This window comes from Dicentrarchus labrax, unplaced genomic scaffold (genome assembly GCF_905237075.1).
Source record: "Dicentrarchus labrax unplaced genomic scaffold, dlabrax2021, whole genome shotgun sequence".
NCBI classification, from domain to species: domain Eukaryota; kingdom Metazoa; phylum Chordata; class Actinopteri; family Moronidae; genus Dicentrarchus; species Dicentrarchus labrax.
Window position 1 is genome coordinate 1,902,164 of NW_026136720.1, and position 26,358 is coordinate 1,928,521.

At 44.8% G+C, this 26,358-nt stretch overlaps 1 protein-coding gene across 1 annotated transcript in view; it reads left to right on the top strand.

Moving 5' to 3' along the window:
• mgaa (MAX dimerization protein MGA a) overlaps positions 1 to 24,301 on the top strand; it is a 34,612-nt gene extending 10,311 nt beyond the window's left edge. Inside the window, exons 7-27 of the mRNA XM_051383464.1 lie at positions 216 to 362; positions 2,972 to 3,094; positions 3,178 to 3,896; positions 6,472 to 6,748; positions 6,827 to 6,954; positions 7,690 to 7,758; positions 8,281 to 8,386; positions 8,660 to 9,033; positions 9,151 to 9,486; positions 9,667 to 9,913; positions 10,925 to 11,102; positions 12,265 to 12,554; positions 12,683 to 13,674; positions 13,770 to 13,904; positions 14,067 to 14,178; positions 14,709 to 14,836; positions 16,254 to 16,290; positions 20,960 to 21,301; positions 21,828 to 21,956; positions 22,039 to 22,155; positions 22,835 to 24,301. Coding sequence (XP_051239424.1) covers positions 216 to 362; positions 2,972 to 3,094; positions 3,178 to 3,896; positions 6,472 to 6,748; positions 6,827 to 6,954; positions 7,690 to 7,758; positions 8,281 to 8,386; positions 8,660 to 9,033; positions 9,151 to 9,486; positions 9,667 to 9,913; positions 10,925 to 11,102; positions 12,265 to 12,554; positions 12,683 to 13,674; positions 13,770 to 13,904; positions 14,067 to 14,178; positions 14,709 to 14,836; positions 16,254 to 16,290; positions 20,960 to 21,301; positions 21,828 to 21,956; positions 22,039 to 22,155; positions 22,835 to 23,580 — 5,732 coding nt within the window. The 3' untranslated portion in view covers positions 23,581 to 24,301. The remainder of the gene's footprint in view (positions 1 to 215; positions 363 to 2,971; positions 3,095 to 3,177; positions 3,897 to 6,471; positions 6,749 to 6,826; positions 6,955 to 7,689; positions 7,759 to 8,280; positions 8,387 to 8,659; positions 9,034 to 9,150; positions 9,487 to 9,666; positions 9,914 to 10,924; positions 11,103 to 12,264; positions 12,555 to 12,682; positions 13,675 to 13,769; positions 13,905 to 14,066; positions 14,179 to 14,708; positions 14,837 to 16,253; positions 16,291 to 20,959; positions 21,302 to 21,827; positions 21,957 to 22,038; positions 22,156 to 22,834) is intronic.
• Positions 24,302 to 26,358: the final 2,057 nt, after the last annotated feature.

Sequence of the window (26,358 nt, forward strand, 5' to 3'; positions counted from 1 at the left end):
CCTGTATACCGGTATACAGTAAACCAATATACAGTAAACCAGTATACCACTTGGTATACAGTAAACCAATATGCAGTAAACCAGTATACCACTCGGTATACAGTAAACCAATATACAGTAAACCAGTATACCGGTATACAGTAAACCCCATACTATAGGAGTATTGATTAGCAGCACTGAAAATAATGTGGTGACCTGTTTCTGTGTGAACTCAGTTGGTTTGAAGATGAACCTGCTGGATACGACTTTGGCCATAGACCTACAGTACCTGGGAGTCCGCCTGCCCATCCCTCCTCCTGGAGTCTCTGTGGAGCCACTGACCCAGGAGCTGCCACCGCCTCAGGGTTCGTTCCTGAGTCAGGGTCAGACACAGCCAAGCTTTAAAATCTCTAAAAGCTAATAGACAAGTATACATTTATTAAATAAAGTGCTTTAAAGATACTCAAAGGCACTTTCCATGGTAGCAGGAAGACAGTACCAGACAGAAAAAAACAATAACAGAGCAAAACAATAACAGACTGAACAAAACAACAACAGAGCAAAACAATAATAGACGGAACAAAACAAGATTCAAGAGGTTTATTATCATACGTACAGTATAAACACAAGGTTAGTACGCACAATGAAAATTGTACTTCCGACTCCCTGAGGTAACACACAAGTAGAACAGTAAGAAAATATAAAAATATAACTAAAATATAACATAACTTACAACTTAAAACTTAAAGTGCAGAACATTTGTACTGTAAACAAAGAAAGGAACCTGAGTAGAAAGGTGCTCTGTGCCTCACAGTTACACTTCAGGTGCTGAGTGATTAAGTGGGGGGAGGGGGGCTGTACTGTTTAAGAGTCTGATGGCATGGGGGTAGAAACTATTAGAGAGTCTAACTCTCTAACGGTATATAGTATAACAGTATAACAGAGCAAAACAATAACAGAACAAAACAATAACAGAAAGAGCAAAACCACTATAGTTTGACGATCAATCAGACATGAGTGATTCAATTAAATTAAATTAAATTCAATTTTATTTGTATAGCGCCAATTCATAACAGAAGTTATCTCTTCAGGACACTTTTCAAATGGAGCAGGTCTAGACTGAACTCCTTATAACATTTACAGAGACCCAACAGTACCACCATGAGCAAGACCTTGGCGACGGGGGCAAGGAAAAACTGCCTGTTAAAAGGCAGAAACCTAGGACAGATCCTTCGGCTCTAGGTGGGTGGTCGTCTGTCTCGACCAGTTGGGGTGAGAGAGAGAGAGACAGACAGACAGACAGGTGCACAGCAACAACAGTAGCAACAACTACAATAATAGTTTAGGCAACATTATTAGGAATCACTCCATTAACTTTCATTGCTATGCAGATGATACGCAGTTATATCTATCATAACATGAACAGCGTCTTCATTTTGTTATATAATAATGTCTCTATTAGGGATGGGGCCGATCTGATCCAGTATCGGTATCGGGACCAATACGAGCGTAATTCTCATATCGGAATTTCCCGATCTGACTCCACAGGTGATTCCTGCCGGCCAGTCTGCTAGCTGGCTGCAAACTGTGGAATGGATTTCCTGAACGGAGGCGCGGCTCAATGAGACACAGAGTTATGAGACACGCCCCCGCTCAGGAAATCCATTTCACAGCTTGCAGCCAGCTAGCAGGATAGCATTGAGCAGCATTGTGGCTAGCCAACATGTCCGCTGTGTGGAAATACTTTACACTGGAAACACCGCAGAGCAAGACAGCAAAATGCAATGTTTGCAAAGCCGTAATTCAGTTCAGAGACGTGGAAGCTCCCTCGCGTCGTACAACACTACGAACGCAATCAAACATTTAAAAAAAGCACCACACGAAACAGCATGAGGATTTTTTAGGCGAGCTGTCAGGAATCACTTCTGGAGTCATTCCAAAAACAAGTTAAACTCCAGGCAGACAACGTGAAAGCTAAAGGGATTATCGAGTGTGTGTGTGTGTGTGTGTGCGTGCGTGAGTGCGTGCGTGCGTGTGTGTGTTAGATGTTTGCACTTTTCCTATATTTCAGATAATTGACATTTTAAAACCTTGATTTGTTGATGCTACAAGAGCCAGTGCTTGTGGTGTTCAGATGCACACTGTTTTATTGATTGTGTGTGTGTGTGTGTGTGTGTGTGTGTGTGTGTGTGTGTGTGTGTAAGATTTACACACTTTTCTTATATTTCAAGACTCAAATATTTGACATTTTGGGTATTTAATATATATTGACATGACAATAAATTTGAAACCCTTACAGTTGCATATTTGTTTTCAGGATGGGATTTTTCCTGTTAACAGGATTTCCTGTTTTTCTGACTTCCTTTTCTGACCTTATACTTACCTCAAGTTGCCTTTTGGGATATACATGCATACATACGTACATATCATACTTGCCTGTTGAGAGGAGTTTATTTCAGCCTCATATAAAATCAACAATAATGATAATAATATTAAAGCAAACACAGCTCTGGTATCGGAATAGTATCGGTATCAGCCAATATCCAAATTCAGGTATCGGGATCGGAAGTGAAAAAACGTGGATCGGTGCATCCCTAGTCTCTATACAGTAATATATAATAATAGGCCTATAGCAGCATAACTAAGGGAAGGTTCAGGACTCACCTGATCCAGCCCTAACTATAAGCTTTATCAAAGAGGAATGTCTTAAGCCTACTCTTGAGTGTGGAGAGGGTGTCTGCCTCCCGAACCACAACTGGAAGCTGGTTCCACAGGAGAGGAGCTTGGTAACTGAAGGCTCTGGCTCCTGTTCTGCTTTTAGAGACTATAGGAACCACAGGTAGCCCAGCATTCAGAGAACGTAGTGTTCTAGTGGGGTAATAGGGTACTATGAGCTCTTTAAGATATGAAGGGGCCTGACCATGAAGAGCTTTGTAGGTGAGGAGGAGGAGTAATCTATATATTGTAACTGTCTGTGTGGTGTTTGTTGCAGGTGTTTGTGCAGCGTTTGTGTCCAGAACAGGTAAAACCACAGATGTGACTCAGATCAAAGGTTGGAGGGAGAAGTTCAGTCCATCAGAGACTCTGGTCACTCTGCCACCGCCCAGACCAGAAGGTAATATCTCACTTTATCTGGATCAGCCCCGATCTTAACCAGGTCTCAGGTCCTTTGTATTGACCCATTTGTGCGTTTGTCAGCTGGTCCCGGTCCTGATCTTCCGAAGAAGAACCTGTCGGCATTCTGCAGCGACATGCTGGACCAGTACCTAGAAAACGAGGGGAAGCTGATCGACCAGCGAGCCGCCAGCTTCTCTCCACCCCCTGTGGAGCCACCGGTCTACGAACTGCCCACCAGGAGCACCAGCTACGTCCGCACCCTTGACAGCATCCTGAAGAAACAGACCGGAACCTCAGATCTCATATCTGGGTTTGTCCCCCCTTCCAAGAGACCCAAACCCACCCTCAAAGAGACCAGAACCTCCAGGAGAGAGAGCTCAAAGCAGAGGGGTCCAAAACACTACAAACCAGAACCAGCAGCTGGACCCAGTCAAGCTGACTCAAACTTCGTCCCCAAACAGCCTGCAGTCCAGATCCCAGACTCCCCTCAACCCCCCACTTTCAAGAAGAGGAAGAAACTCAAACCCAGGAGCCTGTCCCAGACCCTGAGCCCCCACAGATCCACCAGCCCCCCGCCTGGACTCTCAGAGGACCTGGCTCCGCTAGAGTCGGACTCTGAGCTGGGGACTGCCCTAGACCAGAACTACGAGACCAGCAGGAAGGACGGAGGACCTGTGATGACTCGGACTCTGCTGAAACAGAAGGACCTTGAGGACGGGGTGGTGTGGGAGGGCCGACCCAGGACCAGTATTACCGATGAGAGGGCAGCCATCGCTCTGACATCACTGTTCACCCTGCAGGTGCAGTAAGAGTACTAATACTACACAGTTCTAATACTACATAGTTCTAATACTACATAGTTCTAATACTACAAAGTATTAATACTACACAGTACTAATACTACAAACTACAAATATTCCAGTACTAATACAATTCAATTCAAGAGAGAGAGAGAGAGACAAAGAGAGAGAGAGAGAGTGAGAGACAGACAGGTGCACAGCAACAACAGTATTGGCAATGGCAATCTAGCAGGACCACGGCAGGAGGCTCCACCAGGATCGATAAGAACCTGCGAGACGAGAAAGCACAAGAACTCCGGGGAAGAAGTGAAGTTAGTAACATGCATTAATGGGACATGAATGAGTGCAGAAAGAGAGAGAAAGAGAGGAGCTCAGTGCACCATGGGAAATCCCCCGATAGTCTAGGCCTATAGCAGCATAACTAAGGGATGGTTCAGGACTCACCTGATCCAGCCCTAACTATAAGCTTTATCAAAGAGGAATGTCTTAAGCCTACTCTTGAATGTGGAGAGGGTGTCTGCCTCCAGAACCACAACTGGAAGCTGGTTCCACAGGAGAGGAGCTTGGTAACTGAAGGCTCTGGCTCCTGTTCTACTTTTAGAGACTATAGGAACCACACGTAGCCCAGCATTCAGAGAACGTAGTGTTCTAGTGGGGTAATAGGGTACTATGAGCTCTTTAAGATATGAAGGGGCCTGACCATGAAGAGCTTTATAGGTGAGGGGGAGGATTTTAAATTCTGTTCGACATTTTACAGGCAGCCAGTGCAGAGAAGCTAGTACAGGAGAGATGTGATCTCTTTTTCTAGTTCCTGTCAGTACTCGTGCTGCAGCGTTCTGAATTAATTGGAGCGTTTTAATGGACTTATTGGGGCAACCTGATAATAAGGAGTTGCAGTAATCCAGCCTTGAAGTAAGAAATGCATGGATTAGTTTTTCTGCATCTGTCTGTGATAGTATGTGTCTAATTTTTGTAATATTACGTAAATGAAAGAAGGCAGTCCTAGAGGTTTGCTTTATGTGGGAGTTAAATGACAAATCCTGATCAAAGATAACTCCAAGATTCCTGACAGTGATGCTAGAGGCCAAGTTAATGCCATCTAGAGTAACTATATCTTTAGACAGTGAGTCTCTAAGGTTTTTGGGGCCAAGAACAAGAATTTCGTTTTTTTCTGAGTTTAACATCAGAAAATTGCAGGTCATCCAGGATTTTATGTCCTTAAGACATGTTTGTAATTTAGATAATTGATTAATTTCATCGGGTTTGATTGACAGATATAACTACGTATTATCTGCATAACAGTGAAAGTTAATACAGAACCAGTATCACAGAGGAGAGGGCGGCCATCACTCTGCTGTCACTGTTCACCCTGTAGACACTAATACTACAGCACTACTGCAGTACAAACACTCTGTTACAAGTACACCGTGTCACTACAGTAACAGTATGTGTATAAAGAGTAAAATGTAGTTAAAGTATTTAACTGTGACTGTTATATTCTTTAAACTATAACGCCTGATGAGGTGTCTGTTATCAGGAATTAATGGGCGACATGGATGCCAGAACCATCTGACGCACATAAACTTAAATTAATATTCTATAATTATTATAAGAACATACAAAATATTACAATCATTGAAAGGAAAAGCAGATCCAGAGGTTCAGTCAGCTTCTGCTGGTTAGGATTCCTTTAGTGTTCATGGTTCAGGAGGTTTCTACAGGGAGCCCAATTATCCACAGAGGTCTCCTCCTCTCCAAAACAAACAGACATGCTGATTAAAACCACTAAAAACACTGAATAAAACAGTTCCACCTTAAAAATCACTGCTTCTCCCTCGCTGTTGGGCAGACAAAGGACGTCCCGGCTGCGAGCCGAGCTAATGCTAACTTTAGCTCAACTTGTTTCTCTGATAACTTAAGATCCAGACGTCCGATGACTAAAATCCTTCATCCGGTTCAAATCTAGAGTTAAAAAGCACCAAGATCTAAACAGTGGATGGTAAACAGTCAATGTATGACAGCTTCTGGCAGACAACCACAACGCTGACACAGGCACACAGGGGATATGACGCCATTGACAGGAGACCGGTGAAACGCAGAGTTACCCGAATAAAATGACAGTTCCTTATGGTTCCTCCTGGTTCTCCTGGTTCCTCCTGAATCCTCTGGTTCCTCCTGGTTCCTCCTGAATCCTCTGGTTCCTCTTGATTTCCTGGTTCATCCTGGTTAAGCGACTCTAAACTGTAAAACAACTATAAATAGTTTGACGATCAATCAGCCATGAGAGTGATTTCTCTCTTTGTCTAATAACATCAACAGGGTCTTCATTTGCTTAATCATTAATTAATTAATAACTTAATCAAGTTATTGCCGATATGTTGTCCATGTCAGTAGCATCCAAACGCATTTACTGACTTACTAATATATAATATAATATAATATATATATAACAATATAATATAAATGGTGAAACGAAGTGTTACCTGGAGAAAATGATAGTTTGTTAGTTTTCCTGCTTCCTCTAGTTCCTCCTAGTTCCTCTGGGTTCCTCATGGTTTCTGTGGTTCCTCCTCAGGGTTTCGTCAGTGAGAACCCCACAGCTCCCATCCAGCTGATCCGGAGACGAGTGCCCCCCTGTTTAAACGAATTCTGCAGACTGGGTTGCGTCTGTTCCAGTCTGTCCCAGTCCGTCAGGACCAGCCACTGTGGCCGCCCCCCCTGCATGCTGGGCTGCAGCTGCCTCAAACAGAAAGTGGTCCTCCTGAAGAACCTGGAAGGGTCTGACTCCAGCCCCTCCCCCCATGGGACCAGCAGGAAGAGGAAGAGGAAGAGGAGGATGAAGATGGCGTACAGTAAGTAGACTTTGATCCTGATCCTCAGTCCTCCTGTGACCCCCCTCACTCACTCGCTGGTCTTCTGCCTTCCTGTAGTCCTGAAGGAGGCGGACAGCGTTTCCCAGCCTGCCGAGCAGGTCCGGACTCTGTGGAAGAGAGACCAGACAGACCTGGATCAAGACCCCATCCACGTCCCCAAAGTACCATCCCTGCCCCGGCCCAGTGTAAGGACTCACCGATACTGATGAATCAGTCTCTGATTATTGATCAATGTGATAATTATTATTTAGATACTGATGTTAATGGGTCGTGTGTGGGTAGTATTCCATTGATTTGAAGGGCTGATAATGATAATTAATCATTAATAATAATCAGTCGGAATGCATATTAAACTGTTTATAACCAGTTAAACTCACTGTTATACTTTGATTATTAGCAACAAAATGTATTTAAAGACCAAAAACAATGAGCGCTACGTCCCACCAGACTCCATTCACAAAACCAGTGATTTTACCCAGCAGATAATCCTAAAAACACTTCAAAGTGGACAGAAATAGAATAAAACTCATTAAAACTGTCTCTGTTAGTGTTTCCAACAATCACCAACTCTGGTTTGGGGGAAATAAATCCTTAATTCACCCACGTAGATGATAAAAACAGCAGTTTTAGTCGGAGCAGACCGGCTATGGAAACAAACAACAGAGAGGCTGCGATACAACACAGGCAGAGGGAGTGAGACACCATGTGACTGTGTGTCTGTATATAGAGAGTATAATGTTCATTATCTCCTATATGAGCTTTAAAGTCTAAAAGTCTAAAAAATAAAAGTCCTCAACAGACAGCAGAGTGTTACTGGATCATACATCACATTTGCAGATTGTTAATATGATGATACATAACTATGTTACCATTGGATGTACACTGATTGCTGATCAGTTCGATTCTCTGTTTGTCTCCAGGAGAAAGGGGAGGGTCACAGCAGCTGTGCCAGGGTCAGAGGTTACAGAGGGAAGAAGAAGATCCAGAAGGTAAAGCTGCTGATTGGTCACTGAAATAAAGAAATAATGTAGAATAAGAACCAGGTGAGCTGCTGTATGCAATCTCGCAGGAGCTGTCTGATGCTCGCAGGAGCTGTCTGATGCCCACAGGAGCTTTTAATCTGTTAAATGCTAACAGAAACAGCAGTAATGATTGTGAATGTGTCAGAATACCAACAAGCAGACTGATTCCCACGCTAGTTTAAACTCCCCCTGTCCTTCCAGCTCCCAGTCTGGGTACAGACAGCTAATGTGACTGATAACTAACTTATAGCAGCTAGTACAGTTAGCATATGCAGCAGTGCAGTGGTAAGAGACTTCCTGTGTTACAAGAGAAAAGGTCTGCGTTGCAACAATCTTCTGATGAAAAGGTCAGAACGGTTGAAAACTGCTTGAACTGTTACGGAGCTGGTTCCCTGTCAGAGAGGACAAATCAGAAGTCAATAATGTTTTCGAAGACGGGATCAGTAACAAAATGCTTATCTACAAATCAGTGTGATGTTTTTCCTCCAGGAGTCGCCCACAGATGTGAAGTCTAAAGACGCTCAGCTGAAACCTGTAAAACAGAGAAACCTGAAACTGAAGGAGACAAAGAGCAGACCCTCCGGCCTTCCAACAGGTAGGTTACCTGATGTCAGCTCCATCAGGCCTGCAGAGCAGCTCTTATTGTGAAAGGTTCAGTTAGGTTAATTTAACACTGGTCAGTTCACAGAGAACCAAACTTATTACAGTATATAAACATATAATATGTATGAGCCGTTTATTATGTATTACGGTATATAAACAGGTGACACACTGATAATTCAACTTGAAACTCACCTGAGCAGGACCAGGACAAAAGTGAGAGGACTGTGTTTTTTGGTGATGGTTGAGGTTTTGGGTTTTTCTTCAGTAGGTGAACCAGTTCAGTCGTCTCCCTCCAACCGGCCCCCGACTCCTCCAGCAGAGCCGCCACCAAAGCCCTCAAAGCGTCTGATCATCATGGCGGAGTGTCAGTGGGCGTGCGAGGCTGACCAGAGCCTCGTTCTGAAGGAGCTGTGTGAAAGGATGGCCTGGGACCGCCTGGACCAGCCGTTCTGGATCAAGAAGTACCTCATCAGTCCGATGGGTCAGACCGTGGAGGAGAGTGGCCCCAACAGCTGCATCCAGTATAAAATCCATATCTCCAGACCCAAACTGGAGCGGGAAAAACCAGCAGCACCAATGAAACCAGCACAGCGAGCAAAACAGAGAGAGAGAAAACTACAACAACAGGTACAACAACAGGTACAACCACTAGTTTCATTCTACACACCACAGGTCCCACTGTTTCCAGTCTGATATCAGTCTCTCATATAAACTCCACATCCACCTTATGTCACTGTTTACATGCGTATGAAACAGGAGGTCAGGGGGGTGGAGCCTGTTGAAGATTGGCAGCAGGAGGTGGAGGAGGAAGAGCCTGTTGAGAATTGGCAGCGGGAGGTGGAGGAGGAAGAGGCGGCGCCTCCTGAAGATTGGCAGCGAGAGGTGGAGGAAGGTGACATCGAGGAGGAGGCCGGATCAACTGTTCACCAGGTGCATGATGGGAGAAAGAGTGGCAGAGAGGAATTGAAATTGAGATCAGAGGAGAAGAAGAAGATGGCGAGTATGGCCCTGCCGTTCCTGACAGGAGTGTCACCCGCCGGCTTCCTCTCAGCCAATAGGAAACAGCCGGGAGGAACAGACCATACGGTCCAGGTAACTTCCTGTCAGTATTTCCTGAAAGAGGACTAACCCCCGACCATGATAATGATTCTGACATTTCAGGACTTCACTCACAGCTTCATTAAACCGTTGTTAACAGAGCCCCCAGTGGCTGTTCACTGAACTGTTTCTATTGATGTCTTTTATTGATCTGATATGTGAACCGTCCTACAGGTCAACGGAAAGCTCTATCCTCTGGCCAAGATCCAGTTGGGGAAGATGGGGGCGCTTCATCCGGCCAACCGGCTGGCAGCCTACCTCACTGGCCGGGTGGGGTCCAACTGGAGGAAACAAGGTTCTTCTTCCTCCTCAAAACCTCCTCAGAGTTCAGGACCTACCCCTCAGACTGTCTCCTTGACTTCTTCCCCGCCCAGGTCTCAGCCGTTGGTGGCAGTGCTCACCCCCCCGTCTTCATCTACAGGTGAACAGACTTTAATTTTAGTCTAGAGGGATTGTTTACATTCATACATGAGCGATAATCAATGATTGTTATCAGTATTTGTATCTAATGGGATTAAGTTGGTTTATTCTACTTCCTGTCCGTGCTCTAGAGGGTTCCCTCCTCCTGAGCATTCTCTCCAACTGTGAACCTGTCGTGACTTCACCTATTGGTTTGTGGAGAACCGTTTGAAGCCTTGATTTGAGGAGAGAAATAGAGACACAACAGAATCTGGATCCATATCTGATCAGCACTGCTTAGTTTGACAGTTTGATCTGAGTTTGGCGCATTGACAGACTCACTGAGAATGAGCTGTCAATCACAAGGTAGCCCCGCCCTAAAGCATACCCTGCTTTATGGTCTGTTTTACTCTAAATGGGACCATCAGTTACTAAATGAACATCATGCTGTATGGAACAAGACTGAAACTAGAGACTGAGACCAGAAACTCATCAGGAAACTGTTTACTGAGCTCAGAAATTAAGTCGGCTCATTCTCCATTAGAGTGAATGGGATCAGTTAATATTGCAGCCAGTGGAGCTCCCCCTGCTGTCCTTTACACAGAATGCAGGTTTTAAGACACTGTCCATTATATACACTGTCATTATTCAATTCAATTCAATTCAATTCAATTTTATTTGTATAGCGCCAATTCAAGTTATCTCAGGACACTTTTCAAATAGAGCAGGTCTAGACCGAACTCTTTAACATTAATTACAGAGACCCAACAGTACCACCATGAGCAAGCACTTGGCGACAAGGGCAAGGAAAAACTGCCTGTTAAAAGGCAGAAACCTAGGACAGATCCTCCGGCTCTAGGTGGGTGGTCGTCTGTCTCGACCAGTTGGGGTGAGAGAGAGAGAGAGAGAGAGAGAGAGGCAGAGAGAGAGAGAGCGAGAGACAGACAGACAGACAGACAGGTGCATAGCAACAACATTTATATATACTGTGTGTATGTGTATATATATTAATTGAATGTAACGTCTGTCGCAGTGGCTCCGCCTCCACCAGTGAAGCGCCACCAGTCAGCTGCCTCCTCTGACCAGCCTGAAGCACCTGAGGGGGCAGGGTCCGGGCTTGTCACGGTGAGGATTTTACCACCTCCTCCAGGAAGGGCCAGTCAGGTCAGAGTGGTACCTGGAACTTCTGATAGCTCCGCCCCCCACCACAGGTAATATCAGTGTTTATCAGCACAGATATTCATTACTTAACATTAATATATTATTATTATTATTATTATTATAATATCACAATTATTAATAAAACTGCTGTATCAGTCAACAGGCTGAATGTTCCTAACAGCTGAATTTTCCTAACAGCTGAAAGTTCCTTACAACATAATCCTTAAAGCTAAATTGTTTCTAACAGCTGAATGTTCCGTACGGCTAAATGTGCTTAACAGCTGAATGTTTTTTACGGCTGACAGTCCCTTAAAGCTGAATGTTCCTCACAGCTGAATGTGCTTAACAATAGTGTTATAAGGAGTTCGGTCTAGACCTGCTCTATTTGAAAAGTGTTGAGATAACTTCTGTTATGAATTGGCGCTATAAAAATAAAACTGAATTGAATTGAATTAACACCTGAATGTTTCTTACGGCTGAAGGTTCCTTACAACTGAATGTTCCTTACGGCTGAATTTTCCTTACAGTTGTACTGAGCATACCTTACAATTGAATGTTCCTAATAGCTGAATGTTCCTTATGGCTAAATGTGCTTAACAGCTGAATGTTCCTTGCGGCTAAATGTGCTTAACAGCTGAATGTTTCTTACGGCTGAATGTTCCTAACAGTTAAATGTTCTTTACAACTGAATGTTCCTAACGGCTGAATGTTCCTAACGGCTGAATGTTCCTTGCGGTTGAATGTTCCTTACGGTTGAATGTTCCTTACAGCTGTACTGAGCATACCTTACAGTTGAATGTTCCTTACAGCTGAATGTTCCTTACGATTGGACCCTCCAGATTAAAGCTTACAGCCAGCATATGGAGCCAGTCTGGCTTCTGTAAAGCTGAAGGTGATAAGATCCAGACTGTAGAAACTGAAACTAAACTGAAATATTTTGGGGAGGTTTCCAACCGGAGTTGGAGGTAAAACAGCAGGTTGTTTTTGTTGCAGAGCTAGAGTAATGGAACTATTAGCAAAGCATTATATATGAGAAATATAAATGTTGACTATGTGTTATGTGGTTAGAGTTTTGTGTATGTAATGTCTGATAGCAGCACCACAGTCTCAGTCTGCAGCGTTATGAATGAAATATGTCAGACTGATCACGTGACTCTGAGAGGTTGTGACCCTCACGTTGAGAACCATGAATAAACCCCGTTCCTGATGGTGTGTTTCAGACCCTCAGGTCTCTGTGGTCCCCCCTGTAAATCCGGCTTCTAAAGGCTCGCTGTTCATAGTTCAGGTCCCAGGTCTTCGTGGGAAGGTTCCTGTACCTGGTCCTGCACCTGGTCCTGCACCTGGTCACTGCCCTGCACCCCCCATCGGTCAGAGGATGGTCCTGCAGCCAGTCCAGGCTGCATCAGGCGTCCAGTACTACCGCAGACCAGATGGCAAACTGGTCCAACTTGTTCCAATCAGCCAGCTGAGATCTGTCAACCAGAACCAGTCCGTCCACAGAGGTACTGTACCTGCACAGGTGTGTGTGTGTGTGTGTGTGTGTGTGTGTGTGTGTGTGGAAAAAGAAAAATAACTTATTTTACCTTACAGCAAAACAACTGTATGTTTGAATGTCTCCTCCCTCCTACAGGCTCATCTTCCCTCTCAGTCCTCCCTGCTGCATCGTGTCAGACTTCAGTCGGCAAGATTGTGAATCAAACTCCTCCTGTGACCACAGTGAGCTCTTCCTCCTCCACCTCCTCCTCCTCTCTTTCTGGCTTCCGGTCCTTCTCTGTGTCCCCCCTCTCGTCCCCGCTCTGTCCCTACTCCAGTGTTCTGGCTCAGAAGGGGACGTGCACCTTTAAGATCCTACCCCCCAACTCCAGTAAGGAACCAATCATCGTCACCTGTGCTAAAGTGCCCCCCCGCCCCTTCAGCGAGGTGGCCCCAGGCTCCTTCACGCTCCTCCGGCCTGCCCCCACCCAAACCCAAATGAACCTCATCTCCCTCAAACCCTCCTCGGGCCGAGGGGTGGAGCTTGGTGTCAAAACCGTGACGGTTTCTGCGGGTCCTGGTGGGGTGTTAGTCAATCAGAAACCTCCTCTGGCACCGCCAGGGTCAGAGGTCACACCCCAGCCAAATCCCCCTGAGCCGGAACTGGCTCACAACCCGGTGAACCTGGATGTCATCTCTGTGGACAAAGAGACGGAGCTGGTTACCACAGAGACAGCAGGCGGGGCAAAGAACTCATTGGACACCGTCGAGCAGGAGGAGCAAACAGAGGGGGAGATGCCGGTGGAGAGGGAGGAGCCAACAGAGGGGGAGATGCCGGTGGAGAGGGAGGAGCCAACAGAGGGGGAGATGCTGGTGGAAAGGGAGGACCCAACAAAGGAGGAGATGCTGGGGGAGATGCCAGTGGAGAGGGAGGAGCCAACGGAGGGGGAGATGCCAGTGGAGAGGGAGGAACCAACGGAGGTGGAGATGCCAGTGGAGAGGGAGGAGCCAACGGAGGTGGAGATGCCGGTGGAGAGGGAGGAGCCAACGGAGGTGGAGAGGGAGTGGCCGGCGGGCAGCGACACAGAGAATTCGTCAGACTTTGGAGAGGAGACAGACAGTGAAGAACAGTCCAGCACCAACAATGATGTAAGAGAAAGTTGGTTTGATATTTTCAAAGTAAGAGTGTCTGTAAATGGGTCAAAAAGACAATGTAAGCCTTATTTTCTATCTTTGTTTGTCAGAGTGAGCGTCAGCGGCACAATCATAACGCCACAGAGAAACGGCGGCGAGGGGAGATGCGGCAGCTGTTTGAACGTCTGAGGACAGAAGTGGGACTGAGTGATGACAAAGCTTCAAAGATCTCCACGCTGAGGATGGTTTGTTCACTGTACCTGTGCTTTCACTGTACCTGCGGAGTTCACTGTACCTGCGCCTTCACTGTACCTGCGTCGTTCACTGTATCTGCGGAGTTCACTGTACCTGCAGAGTTCACTGTATGTGCTGTGTGGTGAATTCAGGTGTGTGTCTGCCTGTTGCAGGCGGTGGTGGTGATCGAGGAGCTGAGGATGTTTGAGGCGTATCTGAAGAAGAAGAAGAAGAAGCTGACGAAGAGGAGGGATCAATACCTCAGCACCATTGCTCCAACAACAGGTACCAAAAGCAGGAAGTTAAAAAGTTAATAACATTTTATTGAAAAGAATGCATAATAGCAACTGAACCGATGGAGGTGAACTCACAGAGCCCTTCTGAGCGGACACAAACTAGAGTGCTGGTCTACAAAGATGAAAGCCTCCTGGAAAGGTCCTGGAAAAAAAGTATCCATTATTTTATAGAACAATTTGGGCTGAAGAGGTGAATAATAGACAGGAGGTTAACGCTACAGCTAACTGTACAGCTATGGTTACTAGCTAAGAGACAGTGAAGGAGCACTCACTCACCTGTGTGTGGGTGTGTGGAGGAGGTCTCTTACTTCACATGTATGACAGAGAGCACATGCGTGTGGACAGAGTGGATGTTTTAGCCGTTGTTTGAGAGTCAGAGACTAATGAAGTTTGTCACTGAGTTGCTGCTCGAGTCCCAACGTAGAAACACAGAAATGTTGGATACGGATAAAGACGTCGAGCTCTGCTGTGTTCATCAGTGTTTGTGTTGTTATTGTTGTTTGTGTTGTTTATGTTCAGAGGAGAGCAGACAGGTGAGCTCACCTGAGTCCGACACTGAGCTGCCAGAGAGACGTGAGACGGACGAGCTGACTGGAGACTCGTCTGATGAGGAGAGACTCGTTGCCAAGACGACCAACATACGAAAGGTTTTAAAATACAATTATAGTTATGAACACATACATACACTGAACAAAATTATAAACGCAACACTTGCGTTTTTGCACCAAGACTTTCTCTATGTACACAAAAGGCCTATTTCTCTCAAATATTGTTCACAAATCTGTCAAAATCTGTTAGTGTGCACTTCTCCTTTGTCAAGATAATCCATCCACCTCACAGGTGTGGCATAACAAGATGCTGATCAGACAGCACGGGTACTGCACAGGTGTGCCTTAGGCTGGCCACAATAAAACCGTCTCAGGGAAGCTCATTTGCATTTTCGTCGTCTTCATTGGGGTCTCGACTTGACTGCAGTTCGTCATCGTAACCCACTTGAGTGGGCAAATGCTCACATTCGATGGCGTCTGACACTTTGGAGAGGTGTTCTCTTCACGGATGAATCCCGGTTTTCACTGTACAGGGCAGATGGCAGAGAGCATGTATGGCGTCGTGTGGGTGAGTGGTTTGCTGATGTCAACGTTGTGGATCGAGTGGCCCATGGTGGCGGTGGGGTTATGGTATGGGCAGGTGTGTGTTATGGACAACGAACACAGGTGCATTTTATTGATGGCATTTTGAAAGCACAGCAATACCGTGAAGAGACCCTGAGGCCCATCGTTATTGCCATTGCCAATACTGTTGTTGCTGTGCGTCTGTCTGTCTATCTGTCTCTCTCTCTCTCTCTCTCTCTCTCTCTCTCTCTCTCTCTCTCCTCACTCACCCCAACTGGTCGAGGCAGACGACCACCCACCTAGAGCCGGAGGATCTGTCCTAGGTTTCTGCCTTTTAACAGGTAGTTTTTCCTTGCCCTTGTCGCCTAGTGCTTGCTCATGGTGGGGGTGTTGGGTCTCTGTAAATGTTTTAAAGAGTTCGGTCTAGACCTGCTCTATTTGAAAAGTGTCCTGATGAGATAACTTCTGTTATGAATTGGCGCTATACAAATAAAATTGAATTGAATTGAATTGAATTGAATCCACGACCATCACCTCATGTTGCAGCATGATAATGCACGGCCCCATGTTGCAAGGATCTGTACACAATTCCTGGAAGCTGAAAACATCCCAGTTCTTGCATGGCCAGCATTTGCACTGGACATGTCACCCATTGAGCATGTTTGGGATGCTCTGGCACACCTGTGCAATACCCATGCTGTCTGATCAGCATCTTGATATGCCACACCTGTGAGGTGGATGGATTATCTCGGCAAAGGAGAAGTGCTCACTAACACAGATAGTGTCAGTGATATCTGTAATAGTGTCAGTGAGGAAGATAAAACATTTTATAACTGAATTTTAATCATTTATGTGATAGTGTGAGTAATTCAGACAAATACAGAACTAATAGATGCTTATTGAACACTGAAGGCAGCGGGTTTGGTGAAAGTGGATCTGGTTTCTGTTTCAGGATCATCTGAAGACCGGTCCGACCTCCCAGAGACCAGGTGAGGAAGCTGATGGACAGTTTGTCACCGTGGTTATAGTCTGTATAAATAAGGACTTGTGAATGTGGCTGCTTTGATAAGACGGCTGATTTCTGGAGTTCATGCTGGACCCTTCTCTAACAAACAACCACATCCTCAATGAGAGCTAAAATGATGAATTATGGGATGTAGGACAGAGTTACTGCCAACGTATATATATTAGCATTAATATTACACCTGGGGTTAGGATTAGAGAGTGTGTGAGAGAGAGAGAGAGAGGTGCACAGCAACAACAGTAGCAACAACTACACTAATAGTAGTGACTGATGATGATGAACATGAAGAGGATGATGCCGTTGACAACAGCGATGGGGGACAATGAGCAGTGATTATAATAATAGTAACTGTAGTAGTAATAATAATAATAATAATTAAAGCTGCAAGCAGCGATGAACGGGCCCTCGCACTAAACGCAACTCGGGGTGTGCTGCGGCCGCGTCACGTGTCGTCGTAACACATGTGGACCACAACATGAAAATTTCACGTAAATCAGATTTACTTCCTGTTGCCAGTAGGTGGCGCTCTCACTATATCTGAATATTGTCATGAAGACGTGTTCAGGGCGGGACTCTTATCAAACGTGTGAAATTTCATTGAGATTGGACCACATACACTGAAGTTGTGAGGATGTGTTCAGGGTGGGACTGTTACAGAATATGTGAAGTTTAGTGGACATTGGACATCGTACACTTTTAATCAGCAACTTACTTTGACTGTATTGACCAATTTAGAAGCAGATCCAATGAATTCCCTTGGAGGAGTTCGTTCAAATACAACACGAAAAATCACAGCAAATGACAAAAAAAGTCAAAATGGCTGACTTTGATGCCACACCACGGACACGCTCTTTAATGTGCGTGCACAAATAGCACAACTTTTAATCAGCAACATGTTCTATCTGTACTGACCAATTTTGAAGTAGATCCGATTAATTTCCTAGGAGGATTTCGTTCAAATACAAGGCAAAAAGTTAGCCGAAGGTGAAAATGAAAAACAAAATGGCCAACTTCCCATGGGGTTTGGGTTATGGGTCCAAGAGGCTTTTTTGTAAGTCTCGGCACGTTACACGTGCCTACTGAGTTTCATACATATCGGTGAATGTGACGCTGGGGCTGCATTTTTCAAATACTGTAGGGTGCGCTACAAACACGACAAACACGATTTTTGGTATGTGAGCCACAGGCACCAGTCTACACGTGCCCTGTGAATTTCATCCGCACAGTGATTTACCATGCCACCAGAGCGCCACCTAGTGGCGGATTGTTGACACATTTTTAAGCGAACCTCAGGGAGCCATGTGGAATCATTTTACCAAGTTTTCTTTTAATCACATGTGCCGATGCGGAGATATAAACTTGTTCATTTTAAAGAGCGCCACCTTGTGGCGATGGCCTGCACAATGCCTAAGGAAGGCATGGAGAACTAAGGACCCAAGCTTGGTGTCAATTGGACAAACCAATGTGGGGAAATGCCCCACTTCTTGTTTTGACGAAAAATCTACAATTCAATTAAATTTTATTTGTATAGCGCTAATTCATAACAGAAGTTATCTCAGGACACTTTTCAAATAGAGCAGGTCTAGACCGAACTCTTTAACATTATTTACAGAGACCCAACAGTACCACAATGAGCAAGCACTTGGCGACAAGGGCAAGGAAAAACTGCCTGTTAAAAGGCAGAAACCTAGGACAGATCCTTTGGCTCTAGGTGGGTGGTCTTCTGTCTCGACCAGTTGGGGTGAGAGAGAGAGAGAGAGAGACAGACGGACAGACAGACAGGTGCACAGCAACAACAGTATTGGCAATGGCAATCTAGCAGGACCATGGCAGGAGGCTCCACCAGTATCGACAAGAACCTGCGAGACGAGAAAGCACAAGAACTCCGGGGAAGAAGTGAAGTTAGTAACATGCATTAATGGGACATGAAGGAGTGCAGAAAGAGAGAGGAGCTCAGTGCACCATGGGAAATCCCCCGATAGTCTAGGCCTATAGCAGCATAACTAAGGGATGGTTCAGGACTCACCTGATCCAGCCCTAACTATAAGCTTTATCAAAGAGGAATGTCTTAAGCCTACTCTTGAATGTGGAGAGGGTGTCTGCCTCCCGAACCACAACTGGAAGCTGGTTCCACAGGAGAGGAGCTTGGTAACTGAAGGCTCTGGCTCCTGTTCTACTTTTAGAGACTATAGGAACCACAAGTAGCCCAGCATTCAGAGAACGTAGTGTTCTAGAGGGGTAATAGGGTACTATGAGCTCTTTAAGATATGAAGGGGCCTGACCACGAAGAGCTTTATAGGTGAGGAGGAGGATTTTAAATTCTATTCTACATTTTACAGGGAGCCAGTGCAGAGAAGCTAGTACAGGAGAGATGTGATCTCTTTTTTTAGTTCCTGTCAGTACTCATGTTGCAGCGTTCTAAATTAATTGGAGCGTTTTAATGGACTTGTTGAGGCAACCTGATAATAAAAAGTTGTGGTAATCCAGCCTAGAAGTAACAAATGCATTAGTTTTTCTGCATCTGTCTGTGATAGGATGTGTCTAATTTTTGTAATATTATGTAAATGAAAGAAGGCAGTCCTAGAGGTTTGCTTTATGTGGGAATTGGATAACAAATCCTGATCAAAGATAATTCCAAGATTCCTGACAGTGGTGCTAGAAGCCAAGGTAATGCCATCTAGAGTAACTATATCTTTAGACAGTGAGTCTCTAAGGCTGTTGGGGCCAAGTACAAGAATTTCATTTTCATCTGAGTTTAACATCAGAAAATTGCAGGTCATCCAGGATTTTATTTCCTTAAGACATATTTGTAATTTAGATAATTGATCAATTTCATCGGGCTTGATCGATAGATATAACTGCATATCATCTGCATAACAGTGAAAGTTAATGGAGTGATTCCTAATAATGTTGCCTAAAGGGAGCATATATAGAGTAAATAGTATTGGTCCAAGTACAGAACCTTGTGGAACACCATGACTAACTGTAGTATGTAGTAGGAGGCTCACCTAAAAAGGAGAAAAATCACGCTACTGGGTGGTGCTCTGGTGGCAGGGTAAATCACTCTGCGGACACCGTAATAGTTATGAATATGAAATTCACAGGACATGTGTAGACTGGAGCCTTTAGCTCACATACCAAAAATTGTGTTTGTCGTGTTTGTAGCCCCCCTACAGGATTTTAAAAAAGCAGCCCGGCGCCACGTTTCACCAATATGTATGAAACTCGGTAGGCACGTGTTATGTGCCAAGACCTACAGAAAATTCTCTTGGACCCATGCCCCAAAACCCACAGGAAGTCGGCTATTTTCATTTTCATTTTCACTCTCGGCTGCCATTTTGTTTGTCATTTTCACTTTTGATCCGACTCCTCCTAGGGAATTTATCGGATCTGCTTCAAAATTGTCAGTACTGTCAAAAAATGTTGCTGACTGAACGTCGTGCTATTTGCGACTGTACGTTGAAGGGTGTGTCCGTGGCTTGCCTTCAAAGTTGGCCATTTTGAATCGAATGTCAAACTGTGAGGCCTTTTTTGGCATTTTAGGGCTTCTATTTGAACTAACTTCTCCTACAGGTTTTATCGGCTCGACTTCAAATTTTGTCAGTACAGTCAAAAAATGTTGCTGATTAAACGCCGTGCTTTTTGTGACTGTACGTTGAAGGGCGTGTCCATGGCGTGCTGTCAAAGTTGGGCATTTTGAATTCTTTGGTCATTTTTGATGAATTCTTGCCTTCTATTTGAATGAACTCCTCATAGGGGACTTATCGGATCTACTTCAAAATTGGTCAGTACATGAAGGGTGTGTCCGTGGCGTGCCGTCAAAGTCGGCCACTGTGATGCCATTTCCGGCATTTCAGGGCTTCTATTTTAACTAACTCCTACAGATTTTATCATATTGAATTCATATTCGATCACTGCAATCTAGACACATTGGTGATCATAAGTTAATCAAATATTTACTGTGCATCAAACTGTGTGTCCGTGGCGTGGCGCTGAATTTCCACCTTTTGCAGTGAAGAGTCTCTCTATGAAAGCTTAAGTCTTTTGCAGTGTCTGAAACGTGTGACAACGTAGAGTGGTCTCCCTCAGCTTCTGGCGATGAGGGCTTGGGAGTGGGGTGACGTGACAATTTCATGTTGTGGTCCGAACGTGTTACGACGGCATGTGACGCGGCCACACCACGTCCCGAGTTGCGTGGAGTGCGAGGTCCCGCCCAATGCTGCTTGCAGCCTTAATTAGACTGTTATTATTACTGACTGATATTACGGACTGATATTACTGACTGGTATTATTACTGACTGTTATTATTACTGACATTACATTACTGAGGAACATTAGCAGGATAATGTTCCTGTAAAGTTACATAATGAGGCTTTAAAACAGTAAATACAGTTTATAACAGTGGCCATGTTGAAGATAAATCTGCAGACAGAACTGATAGTCAGGTCGTTGATCAATCAGGTGATCAATCAAGTGATCAGTCAGGTGATCAATCAGGCATTGTTACCTCGAACTGAATGTCAAACAAACCGATGTGTCAGAAATTTGAATCAATAGTAAAAGTGAGTTGGGGCTGTTGTGGGCATCATTGACCTGTAGGTGGAGATGTAACGTGTCTGTGCTTGTGGCTGCAGGTAAAGGTGAGCAGAGACTCAGGAAGATGCAACACCTATCGTCCAATCAGAGGAAGCGGCTGCCCGCAGGGGGCGAAGCCTCTGAGCCTTCCTCAGGAGACACAACTGATGACGACATCATGATCACATCCTCTAAGCTAAAGCAGCAAGCACCTCCCACTGCTCTGTCTGCCCCTCCCACCTCCACACCTGTCCGGACTAACAGTAAGCCCAGCCTGGCTCCTCCCGGTGTATCCCACAATGCATCACTGCTGAGAGGCAGGCCGAGGACGGTCCCCAACATCCTGTCTCGCAGTAAGAATCCTGCTAAACCCTCGTCCCTGCTCACAAAGAATGCGGAGGGTAAGAACTGCAGCATGGAACTGATCCTTTGATTGATTGATTGATTGATTGATTGATTGATTGATCGATCTGCTGTTTCAAGTTACACAATTTCATACAAAACTTAATAATATACAAAACACTGACTCATTAACTCACTGACTCATTAACTCATTTACTCATTAACTCACTGACTCATTAACGCACTGACTCACTAACTGACTCAACCAACTCACTAACAGACTCACTACCTGACTCACTACCTGACTCACTAACCGGCTCACTAACTGACTCATTAACAGACAGACTCATTAACAGACTGACTCATTACCGGACTGACTCTCTAACAGACTCACTAACTGACTCACTAACAGACACACTAGCTCATTAGCTGACTGACTCACTAACCGACTTATACAAAGACATTAAATGAATAAAAGAAATATTGATTAGTGTCAGGTTTCATTGGTTGTTTTGAGTTGTTTTATTATCAGTATTTCAGAGTGATTGATTATTTTATTTGATTGATTAATAAATCTTTTTCCAGAGGCAGCATCTTTTCTGTTACCGGCTGAGATTCTGTCCCTGGTCAGGGCTGCGTTGCCAGGGCAACCAGTATTGACCTTGGGCCCGATGATGGGTGGCCCGACGATGCTGCAGACGTCTCCTACACCAGGTAATGACGGCTCACTGCCTCTGTTCTCTGCTTCAACATGCTTTTATTCTGAAGTAAGACATGTCCTCTTCTCTGTCTGTAGGCGTGGCCTCAGTCACCCTCAACATCCCCAGTCTGACCAATCAGATCCATCTTACATCACTGCACCACCACCCAACTGGTAAGATCTACAGCAGCTCCACCGTCACCAACTTCACAGGTAACTACAACTAACTAACAACTAACTGACAATTTACCTACAACTAACAACTAATTGACAATTTACCAACAACTACAATTAACAATTGACTGACCATTTACCAACAACTACAACTAACACTTAACTGACAATTTACCAACAAGTAACACTTAACTGACAATTTATCAACAACTAACAAGTAACACTTAACTGACAATTTACCAACAAGTAACACTTAACTGACAATTTATCAACAACTAACACTTAACTGACAATTTACCAACAACTAACACTTAACTGACAATTTACCAACAACTAACTGACAGTTTACCAACAACTAAAAACTAACACTTAACTGACAATTTACCAACAACTAACTGACAATTTACCAACAACTAACAATTAACTGACAACTAACTAAAAATGAACTGACAATCAACTGACAACTAACAACTAATTATCAATTAACTAACAATTAACTAACGATCAACTAACTGACAACACCTCACAGGTAACTAATAAACTAAAAAACAGCTTAACTCAATCACTGACTCACTGACTGACTGATTCACTGATTCACTCACTGATCACCGATTCGCTCACTGACTCACTGATTCATTCACTGATTCGCTCACTGACTCATTGATTCACTCACTGATTGACTTCCGATAACCTGAATTGTGCTTTTTATGGTTTTCAGACTTTAACAACTTGCTGCAGCTGGTTCAACCATCAACTACACCGCAACAACCACAACAACAAAAACAACAAGCACAAGCACAAGCCCCCCAGCAGGATGTCCCTCCTCCTCCTGCAGTGGTCTCTGCTGGACCAGACCAGGACCAGGCACCATCCCAGTCCACCTCACCATCTGCATTCTCCACTCAGGGACCAGGTTCCAGTCTCCAGGCTGGGGTCCCGGAGCAGGAGGGGACCACAGAGGATCTAGATGTCCCGGTGGGGGGGCATTTGAAACCAGAGCAGCAGGAGGGGTCCAGAGAGGACCTGGACCAGCAGAGTCTGACCTCCCTCCTGAACGAGATTGTCTTCCTCAACCAGCAGGCAGCGGCGCTCCAGTTACCAGGGCAACCACCCTCTGAGGCTGGACAACCAGAGGAGGGGCCACCGGATTCGGGGCCAGGCCACAGCCCCTGGCTCCTGCAGCTGGACTCGGACTCTGATGATACTGTTAACACAGAGACAGAGGAGTCGGGGCCGCAGCCCCGACCTGCTAATGGAGACTCTACAGCTGGCGTCCTGGCTCCGCCCCCTCTGCTGCAGATGAAGGTGGGCGGGTCCACAGTGGCGTCCCCCGCCAGAAGTGCCAGCCCAGCAGTTGAGGGAGGAGGAAGAGGAGGAAGAGCGGGGAGAAGGGAAGGGGGCGTGACCTGGAGGCCGATGCCAAGGCTGGTCCCTCTGGGGCTGCGAGGGAACCCGCCCTGCTGACATCACGCCGCCTTGCAAATTATGTCACAGCTGTTCTGTTCCTGAACCAATCAGAGGCCTTACTGTTGCTATGGCGATCAGAGATTCTGGTACACTGCATTCACTACAGCATTTATTTATGGACAGCTCCGTCCGGTGCAACCAGCAGGTTGCCATGGAAACCGTCTCAGAGGAAGATTGTTGAAGGGATTAGTTTTCAGTCGTTGATGTATTGATCGATTGATTGCTTCTGATATCCAAAGATCTGTATGTGTTTGTATTTGTTTATCGGCCATCAGGAGCTCTGATAACAGTAAAGTAAAAATATTTTGAGAAAAACTTATCACAATATTCTGGTCTTGTCGCCATGGCGACAGCAGGGTCCCTTTACCGTAGAAACCGAAAGGGGTTTCTCTGAGAGGATTTTCGTTAAAATCAGAAAGAAGTTTGTAATTCCAGGATGAAATATTGTGTCTGAGGTTTGAACTCAGCTGCTGGATAATGTTTATTTACTAAAGTTCAGTTTAAACAGCAGTTCGTGTCTCACCTGGACTCACCTGGACTCACCTGGACTCACCTGTAACCTGCAGTGTTCCAAACAGGAAGTTGAGTTGGATGTTTGTACAGTGTACAGTCATTCTGCTTTTTCCTAAATTTGTATTTTTGTATTTGTTAATGTAAATAAATGTTGTCTGAAGAAGCCGTGCAGTATAAAACTAATATGAATAAAGTTTGAAAATGACACGTTTACTTTTTATTGTTTAATTTACTTAACAGCTCCTGAATGCATTACAACAACAAAAACAACATTAATTTATTAACTTAAGTATAAAATCAAAGGAAAGCTGTTCAGTGAGAAGCTGCAGTTGGTGTCTGTGCCGCTGGGGGCTGCTGGAGCTTCACACGTTCACTGCAGCTTCACACGCTGACTGCAGCTTCGCACGCTGACTGCAGCTTCGCACGTTCACTGCAGCTTCGCACGTTCACTGCAGCTTCGCACGTTCACTGCAGCTTCCCACGCTGACTGCAACTTCGTACGCTGACTGCAGCTTCGTACCCTGATTGCAGCTTCACACGCTGACTGCAGCTTCACACGCTGACTGCAGCTTCACACGTTCACTGCAGTTTTGTACACTGACTGCAGTTTCGTACGCTGACTGCAGCTTCACGTTCACTGCAGCTTCGTACGCTGACTGCAGCGTCACACGCTGACTGCAGCTTCACACGTTCACTACAGCTTCGTACACTCTACAAATACAATGTACAAATACTACACCGTATTAATACACTGTACAAACATGTCTTAAGGACATAAAATCCTGGATGAGCTGCAATTTTCTGATGTTAAATTCTTGTACTTGGCCCCAAAAATCTCAGAGACTCACTGTCTAAAGATATAGTTATTCTAGATGGCACTACCTTGGCCTCTAGCACCACTGTCAGGAATCTTGGAATTATCTTTGATAAGGCTGGATTACTGCAACTCTTTATTATCAGGTTGCCCCAATAAGTCCATTAAGACGCTCCAATTAATTCAAAACGCTGCAGCACGAGTACTGACAGGAACTAGAAAAAGAGATCACATCTCTCCTGTATTAGTTCTCTGCACTGGCTCCCTGTAAAATGTAGAATAGAATTTAAAATCCTCCTCCTCACCTATAAAGCTCTTCATGGTCAGGCCCCTTCATATCTTAAAGAGCTCATAGTACCCTATTACCCCACTAGAACACTACGTTCTCTGAATGCTGGGCTACTTGTGGTTCCTATAGTCTCTAAAAGTAGAACAGGAGCCAGAGCCTTCAGTTACCAAGCTCCTCTCCTGTGGAACCGGCTTCCAGTTGTGGTTCGGGAGGCAGACACCCTCACCACATTCAAGAGTAGGCTTAAGACATTCCTCTTTGATAAAGCTTATAGTTAGGGCTGGATCAGGTGAGTCCTGAACCATCCCTTAGTTATGCTGCTATAGGCCTAGACTATCGGGGGATTTCCCATGGTGCACTGAGCTCCTCTCTTCTCTCTCTCTTTCTGCACTCATTCATGTTCCATTAATGCATGTTACTAACTTCACTTCTTCCCCGGAGTTCTTGTGCTTTCTCGTCTCGCAGGTTCTCATGGATTCTGGTGGAGCCTCCTGCCATGGTGCTGCTTGACTGCCATTGCCAATATCACTGATATTACTGTTATTATTATTAATATTATTATTACTACAGTTACTATTATTACTATTGTCACTGCTCATTGTCCCCCATCGTTTTTGTTGTTGTCGTTATCAATCCCTTTATGTTCATCATCATCAGTCACTACTATTTTTTTTCATTTATATCATTAATAGACTCAATTGGCTTCTGTCAGAGTGTAAATAAACCAACTCATTGTTTTAATCACACTCTTGACCTTGTTTTATCATATGGCATTGATATTGAACATTTAATAGTCTTCCCACATAATCCTTTCCTATCTGACCATTATTTAGTAACTTTTGAATTCATACTATTAGATTATAAGCCATTAGGCAAAACTTCCTACAGCAGATGTCTATCTGACAGTGCTGTAGCTAAATTTAAGGAGGAGATTCCTTCAGTGTTTAATTCAATGCCATGTCTGAATTTAACAGAGTCCTATAACAACTTTAGTCCCTCTGAAATTGATAATCTTGTCGATAGTGCTACAGGCTCACTACGATCAACATTAGACTCTATCGCTCCTATAAAAAGGAAATTATTAAAACATAGGAGACTAGCACCTTGGTATAACCACCAAACCCGCCAGTTAAAGCAAATAGCTAGGAAATCTGAAAGG